This window comes from Gekko japonicus, unplaced genomic scaffold (assembly GCF_001447785.1).
Source record: "Gekko japonicus isolate JY-2015 unplaced genomic scaffold, Gekko_japonicus_V1.1 scaffold2068, whole genome shotgun sequence".
Lineage (NCBI taxonomy): Eukaryota > Metazoa > Chordata > Lepidosauria > Squamata > Gekkonidae > Gekko > Gekko japonicus.
This window is the reverse complement of record NW_015165307.1, coordinates 62,929-71,665: the sequence shown is the minus strand read 5'-3', so window position 1 is coordinate 71,665 and position 8,737 is coordinate 62,929. Positions and strand designations below refer to the sequence as shown.

The following is an 8,737-nucleotide window of genomic DNA, read 5'->3' as shown; positions in this document are numbered from 1 at the left end:
TAGCTATCGGGGGGGGGGGGGGCAGATCTGTCCTCGCAGAGGAGGGAGAGCTTGTACCTGAATAAAACTTGGCCTTAAAGGTGCCACTGGACTGTTTTGGACCGGGGGGCTGGGGGGGCTCTGCAGCTTACCTGGCTGCTTCTTGCTCTGACTGAGGGCTGCTGGGAGCAGGGGGTGGGGCTTGTTGCACATGCCCACCCCCTGGGCTCTTTACTGTCGGAGCTCCGCTCCTCTGTCCTCCTGCAGGGAATGACCCCTGATGATATTGGATTTGTACCTCAACCTTCACTACCCAAAGGAGTCTCAGAGCGGCTTACAATCTCCTTTCTCTTCCCCTCCTCATAGCAGACACCCTGTGAGGTAGGTGGGGCTGAGAGAGCTCTCTCGAGAACTGCCCTTGAGAGAACAGCTCTGAAAGAGACTGTGACTGACCCAAGGTCACACCAGCAGCTGCATGTGGAAGAGTGGGCACTCAAACCATTTCCCCAGATTACAGTCTGCGCTCCTAACCGCTACAACCAAACTGGCTCTCCTCTTCAGCTGGACCAGCAGACCGTCTAGTCCAACATGTTTCATACGGTGACCAACGCAGACAAGTTTCGGGATGTGTCCCTTCTTCCTGCTAGCCCCAAAATGCATCCTAGCCTGAGTGATTCAAGAAGCAAATCCCTTTCAGTGGACTTCATAGCCAAGGGCACTGTTAACTCATGTCTTTCAAAGTTTGGAAGATTATTCTTGTTTGAAGTCTCAGTCAAAATCCTTATGGAAAATAGCGTAACCTTTTGAATGTTTTCATGTATATGGCTTTAAAGCCACAAACCTTATAAAAAGTGGGGAAACTGACTTTTTCTTTGATTTGAGCCTTATCACAAAAAAATGAACAAACATAGAGCCCGGCGGCACCTTTAAAGACCCACAAAGGTTTATCCAAAAGTCATGAGCTTTCGTGTGTGAGGCCCACTTTGTCAAATACAATGGAATGGAATGAAAAAGCGTGCCTCGCACACAAAAGCTCATGCCTTTTGGATAAACCTTTGTGGGTGTTTAAAGGTGCCGCCGGGCTCTAAATTTGTTCTACTAATTCAGACCAACATGGCCGGCTACGAGGATCTATCTCAAAAATGGCAATGGGTAGAGGCATTGTTAGTATTAGTTATTTATTAGACAATTTCCAAAGGTGCTTTAAAATTTGGAATTGGTCGCTTCATTCACAAGTTACAGCTCAGACAAGAACAGGAAGGGAAAACTGGCTACCCTGATGACATCACAAAAAGCGTACGCTACCAATCAGAACCGGCAGGGGTCATTCCATAGAAAAAGCGCTGTGGGAGCTCATTAGCATATCTAACAGGCTATTAGCATAACAGCTCATTAGCATATGCCACGCCCCCTGGCATCACCAGAAGTGATGTCAGAAGGGGAAGCAAAACGGACGGGAGGCATCTTCAAAAGCCTCCCCTCCCCTTCCCTAGCTGGCCTGCCAAGAGTCGATATTCTATGGGGCCATAGAATATAACAGAAAGATCGCACCACAGCAGCGCGACTCCACAGAGAAGGAGGGTGAGGATGGGCAGCTGGGGGCGGGGCTTGCCGCCACTGCCATTTCTGCCTGCTCCTGGGCTGCCGGCACGCTCCAGCCCCGAATGACCCCTGAGAAAAGGTTATTGCATTAAAGCATAATACCTAGACATAGACCTTCCGGAAAAACATAAAGACGTTTTGCCACCTTTTGGCTTTTGGCCCATGGGCTAAGGGAATCACTGTACTTTTTAAAGGACGAGTTGGATCCTCCATAGCCAGAGAAACGTGCTTCCGCACAAGAGACACAGAGAGTCTAATATAAATCTCCAGGGAGGGGAGCTCTGCCCAGCTCATTGCACCCACCACTACTGGCCTCCAGCCAATAATACTGGCCCTTCACACACATACCCAGTCTACTTCTCCTGCCAAATGGTTAACGGCTCTGATAAAATCCAAATACACTTTGAGCACAAGACGTCTTTCCTCCAGCACTGGCCCAATAAGCGAGACAAACAGGGGTGTGGAGAAATGCCCTCCGCCCAGGAATTCACCCCGAACTTCCAGTCGTTGTGACTGCGCTCTGACCGTGTACAGGAGCCAGCTGCAGGCCAAATTCCCAGCACAGATAATTCAAGCTCCTGGTCATGCTAATGACTCTGGCTGAAGCAAGACAATAGTTCACTACCTCCTCACGCCCTGCTAGTAAGTCACACCCAGGGCCATAAACCTCGAAAGACTAAAGTGACGAAAGAAAAGCATTTCTTTTAGGACAGGAAGGGACACAAAGGTCATCCCAAGGGGAAGAGAAAGAAAGACAGAGGCTATGTAAACTTGGGACACAAGGAAGAAACTCTCTCACTTTGCTCTTCCAGTCCCTTGGAAGAGCACAAGCCACGAGAGGCTAAGTTTTATCTAGGGACTCCATCATGTCCACACAATAGGGACAATGGAAAGGAGACCCAATCTTCAGAATTAAGGTAAAGATGAACTTTAATCTGCGGGAACTTTAAGCAAAGCTAGCCGGTCCTAAACAAACACCATTAGGATTAAAAACCGAGAGTAGGGTTGGGGGGAAAGGGACGGCATGTTTTTTTCTTGACTTTGTTCCCTTGCTCAGCCTGGAATGCCTTTACAGAATCTCTGCCACCTTTTTTATCAATTCATTACACCTTTCTTATATTTGGAGTGCTCCAAGTCTGAACTCTGGACACTCCCACCACGCCTCTTTGGTCTTGCTATCTGAAGGGTGGTCATGAGGAGGGGCAGCAGAGAAGTCTCTACCCTGGAGCACGAACGCCCAAAATTGTGAAGTTGCGACAGAGCCCTCCCCCCCACATACACTCGCTTGCTGGAATGTAGCTGGACATATGGCAACTAGGCAGAGCCTCTAACTGGCCCTGCGGGTACAGAAATGCCAGAGCCAGCAGGGCTCTTTTTGTAACTCCTTTGCATATTAGGTGACACCCCCCCTAATGTAGCCAATCCTCCACAGAGCTCTTCTTACAGGGGCTACTGTAAGCTCTTGGAGGATTGGCTACATTAGGGGTATGTCGCCTAATATGCAAAGGAGTCCCTGCTGCAAAAAGAGCCTTGCATGACCCCATCTGGCAGGAGGCACTCTCAGAGTCATTGGTGGCAGTGGCCGTTTCTTTGATACCCCCGAGGAGCAAGGGTGAGGGATGGCATCTCCAGGCAGAGACTTGGGAAAGCTACGGGATTTTACTGACCTCCCAGGGACATATAGAGGGAAGGGCTTCTACATACAGATTATTTCCACATTATTTTCTTAGCATTCTTAAAAATTTCGTATAAAGGGCACTACGGAATTACATGGTGTCAGTACCAAAAAAAAGCTACGGGAGCCCACTGTATAGTAACTGCCAACAGACTTGGAGTAGCTAAGGGGTGCAGGTTAAAGTAAGTCCTGTAAGCAGATCATGGTCTGTTGACAAAGCTGAAGCTTTTAATTAAAATATTAGATTACCTGTGCTGCTAAAGAATGAATATTTCTCAACTTTAACTATCATTTGGCTATACAGTGATCACTTTTATAACTGTATGTGTGTGTGTGTGTGTGTACACACACACACACACACACACACGGGCGCTTTCACACACACAAAATCAGGGTTCATTTCCTGCAGGAGCGCACAGGAGCGGAGCTCCAGCAGTAAAGAGCCCAGGGGGTGGGCACATTCAATAAGCCCCACCCCCTGCTCCCAGCAGCCCTCATTCAGAGCAAGAAGCAGCCAGGTAAGTTGCAGAGCCCCCCCCAGCCCCCTGGTCCAAAACAGTCCAGTGGCACCTTTAAGACCAGGTTTTATTCAGGTACAAGCTCTCCCTCTTCTGCAAGAATGATCCGCCACGACGCCCCCCCCCAATAGCTAGGAATCCAAAACCGTCCAGTGGAGCCTGAGTGGTGGGTGTTGCCCTCTGACACCCTTCCGATGATGGCAGGGGGTGTGGCATATGCAAATACGTTATGCTAATGAGCTCCTGCACCTCTTTTTCTACGACATGACCCCTGCACAAAATAATACATTTTCGATGCACTTTGCAATGGGATTTTACTGCGTGAAATGGCAAGATCACTTGCAAACAGTCGCCGAAGTGGACTGAAACTGCAATGCTTAGCATGTTTCAAAGCACCCCATGTTTATAAAACAAATATAGACGGAAGGAAGGTCTTGAGAGTCTGTTCCTTCACAGGGACTAAGGAGGGCATGCTCGGGGGGCGTCTCTGGTTCTCTCTCACACCCCACTCTGACCAGCGGTGCCCTTGCTTTCTTTCCAAGTTCCCATTTCTTCACCTGGCCCTCAAGAACCCACAGCTGCTTTTTCCTAACGCCAACAAAGCAAAAAGGAGGATACGTACCCACCACTCCCACGGCCACGTAGCCCACCACAGCAACCATGAGCAAGACGCAGCAGATGATGTCTGTGCAGCCCCTGAGGAAAGGGAGAAACACTGAATTAGGAGGGCTACAGAATACGCCTGGGGTCATTTCCTGCAGGAGCGCACAGGAGCGGAGCTCCGGCAGTAAAGAGCCCAGGGGGCGAACACATGCAACAAGCCCCACCCCCTGCTCCCAGCGGCCCTCAGTCAGAGCAAGAAGCAGCCAGGTAAGCTGCAGAGCTCCCCCAGGCCCCCCAGTTCAAAACAGTCCAGTGGCACCTTTAAGACCAAGTTTTATTCAGGTACAAGCTCTCCCTCCTCTGCGAGGGCAGATCTGCACGTCCCCCCTCCCCACCATAGCTAGCAATCCAAAACAGTCCAGTGGAGCCTGAGCAGTGGGTGTTGCCTTCTGACACACTTTTGGTGATGTCAGGGGGTGTGTGGCATATGCAAATAAGTTATGCTGATGAGTTATGCTAATGAGCTCCTGCACCTCTTTTTCTACGAAATGACCCCTGCGCGATCCAACTCTCACCCCACTCCCAGCTCTTTTTTTAAAAATCCCCAGATCTTTCTTCGAAGAAGGAAGCACACGATCCCCCGAAGGCCTCTCCCAGGCAAATGCCACTAAGAAGAGGAAGAGCCCCGATATGTTTGGGTTTTGTTCCCTTTGGTTTCAACAGGCCTTGCCCTGGAGATGCTTCCAGAGGATGGTGCCCGACAGGCATTAGAATACAGGACCCGTCCCCATGGCCTAGGCCACAAGACGAAACGTTCGGTGAAACATTAGGAAGAACTTCCCGACAGAGTGGTTCCTCGGGAGGTGGTGGGCTCTCCTTCTTTGGGGGTTCTCAAATGGAGGCTCGGTGGCCCTCTGACAGCAATGCGGATTCTGTGAACTTAGGCAGATTGTGAGAAGGGAGGGTTGCATCAGTGCTAAGTTCTCGTGGCCCTTTCTTACACACCCAGAGAAATGCTGATCGCCACACTGGGGTCAGGAAGCCATTTTTCTCCAGGCCAGTTTGGCCGGAGATCCTGGAGCCCCCCCCTTCTGGGCATACAGCAGGGGTCACTGGGTGTGTGTGTGGGGGGGAGGTATTTGTGAATGTCCTGCATTGTGCAGGGGGTTGGAGTAGATGACCCTGGAGGTCCCTTCCAACTCTATGATCCTAAGACGATCTGTTGACACTTGTTCAGCGTGAACTGATGTAAGGGCCCTGCATTTTATGCCAGGTGGCAGGTGCAAAGCTGTGGTCAGGGTGCCAGAAAACGAGACCTGCATTTAAAAAAATAAAAATAAATCCCGCTTGTGGTTTTTATGTCGCCGCAACACTAACATGGCTACAGGGAGAGAGTCCGTCATTCTTCTCAGGACTATCAAAGCGCCACAGAACAGAGTGGGCACCTCCACACAGGGCGGAGGCTTCATTTCCCCACCCTCTCCCCTGCATATGCAGACAGGCAGCAGTCTCCACCCCAGAGCGGTGTGGATACTCCACTGCAGGGGCAGCCATTTTCCCACCATCGTGCCACTCGAGGGTTTGTTTGTTTTTTTTAAAAAAGGGGGCAGTACGGAACTATGTGAGAGCCAGTTTGGTGTAGTGGTTAAGTGTGCGGACTCTAAGCTGGGAGAACCAGGTTTGATTTCCCACTCCTCCACATGCACCCGCTGGATGACCTTGGGCAAGCCATAGTTCTGACAAGAGCTGACCTTGAAAGAGCAGTTTCTGTCAGAGTTCTCTCAGTCCCACTTACCTCACAGGGAGTCTGTTGTAGGGAGGGGAAGAGAGCTTATAAGCCACTCCGAGACTCCGAGTGAAGGGCGGGGTATAAATCCAATCTCTTCGTCTTCTTCTTCTATAATATTATAACAACCCTATTGGCACTATCTGCTAGTTTTGCTGAATTCCAGGCTGCTGCTTAAAGCGATTGTCTCCAACTCTTGTTTTTGTTGTAGAGATCATGGTAATTAAGCATGATAATGCTACAGCACAATAGCAATTATTGATTTTTTAAAAGTCCTCCAGAACTGTCCAGTGGCACGGGGTGGGCTGGGTGGGGAATGGTGACCGTGTGGGGTGGAGGCAAGGGAAATGAAGGTGGGCACGACCTTCAGAAAGGCGCACCTTCCCATCAGATGAACTGATCTTGATTTATGAACATGCAAAGACATGTATGTCCTTGCACACCTAAGTATTTCCCCAGGCGAGCAGAAATCTTCTCTTTCTAGATGGATTGTCCTGTTCTGCTCATTTATGATTGGGCACAGAGATCATTTCATTTGCTATTTGAAGGTATAAAGACCCTCAAATTAAGAAGAGAAGAAGAGGAGGAGATTGGCTTCATACCCCTCCCTTCACTAACTGAAGGAGTCTCAGAGCAGCTTACAATCTCTTTTCCCTTCCCCTCCCCACAACAGACACCCTGTGAGGTAGGTGGGGCTGAGAGAGCTCTTTCAAGGACTGCCCTTCAGAGAACAGCTCTGAGAAAACTTATGACTGACCCAAGGTCGCACCAGCGGCTGCATGTGGAGGAGTGGGGAATCCAACCCGGTTCCCCCAGATCAGAGTCCGTCCTCCTAACCACGATGCCAAACTGGCTCTCCAATTATGACTAAACCATGAAATATCTTTTACACAAATATGAAGGGGTAGACAGCTGTTTGGCAGCTTGCTCAGAGGAAGTGAAAAAGAAAGCAGGCAGAAGCAGAAGAACCCCAAAGCCAGTGCGGCGTCGCGGCTAGAATGTCAGACCGAGATCTGGCAGAGCCAGGTTCGAATCTCCACTCTGCCACGGAGGCTCCCTGGGTGACCTGGGGCCAGTCACGCGCTCTCGGCCTTGCCTACCTCAGAGGGTTGCTGTGAGGATAAAAATGGAGGCGAGGTGAATGACGTGAGCCACTGGGGAGAAAGGCAGGGGGTATAAATGAAGTAAATAAATAAATTGAATTAATAAATAAACCCAGCGAGGAAAAGATCCCTCTGATCGCAGGGCAAGGAGGCCTCAGAAAACCAGTTTGGTGTAGTCGTTAGGAGGGCGGACTCTAATCTGGGAGGACTGGGCTTGATTCCCCACTCCTCCTCCACATGCAGCTGCTGGTGTGACCTTGGGTCAGTCACAAGTTCTCTCAGAGCTGTTCTCTCAAGGGCAGTTCTCTCAGAGCTCTCTCAGCCCCACCGACCTCACAGGGTGTCTGTTGTGGGGAGGGGGAGGGAAAGGAGATTGTAAACCGCTCTGAGACTCCTTTGGGTAGTGAAGGGCGGGGTATAAATCCAAACTCTTCTCTCTTCTCAGAAAGCCCTCTGGCACAAGAGGCTCTGCTACAGGCCGGGGACATCCCAACCTCCCCCCAGCAGCTTTGCTCAGACTCATTTCATTGCACTGTTTTGGCTCTCTGGTCACAGGACTGGCACTCGGAGTCATGTGGCCCCGGCCACATCACTGGTCTTCAGCAAAGGAAGGCCGCCACCCACCCACCCACCCACCCCCCTTGGCCACAGACTGCCCTGGAACTTGCCCCCCCTTTCCAACTGGAGAAGACCTCCCATTCCAAGGCAACACTGAACTCAAACTCTCTGCCAACAGGTTGGTCTTACCTGTCATAGATGGGGCCTTTGAAAGTCGGGTCATATTTTTGAGGCGTCCCTAGGAAAAAAGAAAGAAAAGAACATACCGAGTCAGGTATCTGCGAAATTCTCTGTATTTCCAGCACCACGTCACAACACCATCCAATTCTCAGAGGCAAAGGCCGCTAGGGCGTTGGGGGGGGGGGAGGCTGGTGGACTGGGTCTCTCGATTCTTTCTTCCAGGCTGTACCTGAAGCAGGGCTGTATCGCTTTGCGAAAGCGATAAGCATCCTTTGGACGGATACAGGACCTGCCGGCGTTTTCTTGAGGGCTGTTTGCAGCTGCAACGGCGCAGTGGGCAGAGATTAAGCCAGGAAAGCTGCACCGACTGAATTCCTGCCTGTAGTGGAGCTTTGAAGGCACGAAACCCCAGGCAAGCACCAATCTTCCTACAGCAAGGGTGTCGAGCTCATTTGTCATGAGGGACAGATCTGACATAAATGATTCTTTGTTGGGCCGGGCCATGTGTGCCATAAAACGTAACGCCAGGCAGCGGAGATACAAACTTTATAAAGGACACAAACACAAAGGTGTTTTTTTAATACTTAAAATACAAACATGCTTAAAACATCAGCACCCTTGCAATATTTTGTTTAGTTAGCAGTGTCGGATAACTGACACCTCTTGCTCTGGATTACGGCATCCAAATGTCCGTGCTGTTGCGATCTCGAGTATGCTGTTCAGGTGTATGTAT

The 8,737-nt window shown here is 50.3% G+C and overlaps 1 protein-coding gene across 1 annotated transcript in view; it reads right to left on the bottom strand.

Annotated features, from left to right (window-relative positions):
- SLC44A2 (solute carrier family 44 (choline transporter), member 2) overlaps positions 1–8,324 on the bottom strand; it is a gene marked incomplete at its 5' end in the record, with an annotated part of 61,091 nt that extends 52,767 nt beyond the window's left edge. The window contains 3 exons of the mRNA XM_015410444.1: positions 4,397–4,470; positions 8,014–8,062; positions 8,234–8,324. Of these exons, the coding sequence (XP_015265930.1) occupies positions 4,397–4,470; positions 8,014–8,062; positions 8,234–8,324 (214 nt within the window). The remainder of the gene's footprint in view (positions 1–4,396; positions 4,471–8,013; positions 8,063–8,233) is intronic.
- Positions 8,325–8,737: the final 413 nt, after the last annotated feature.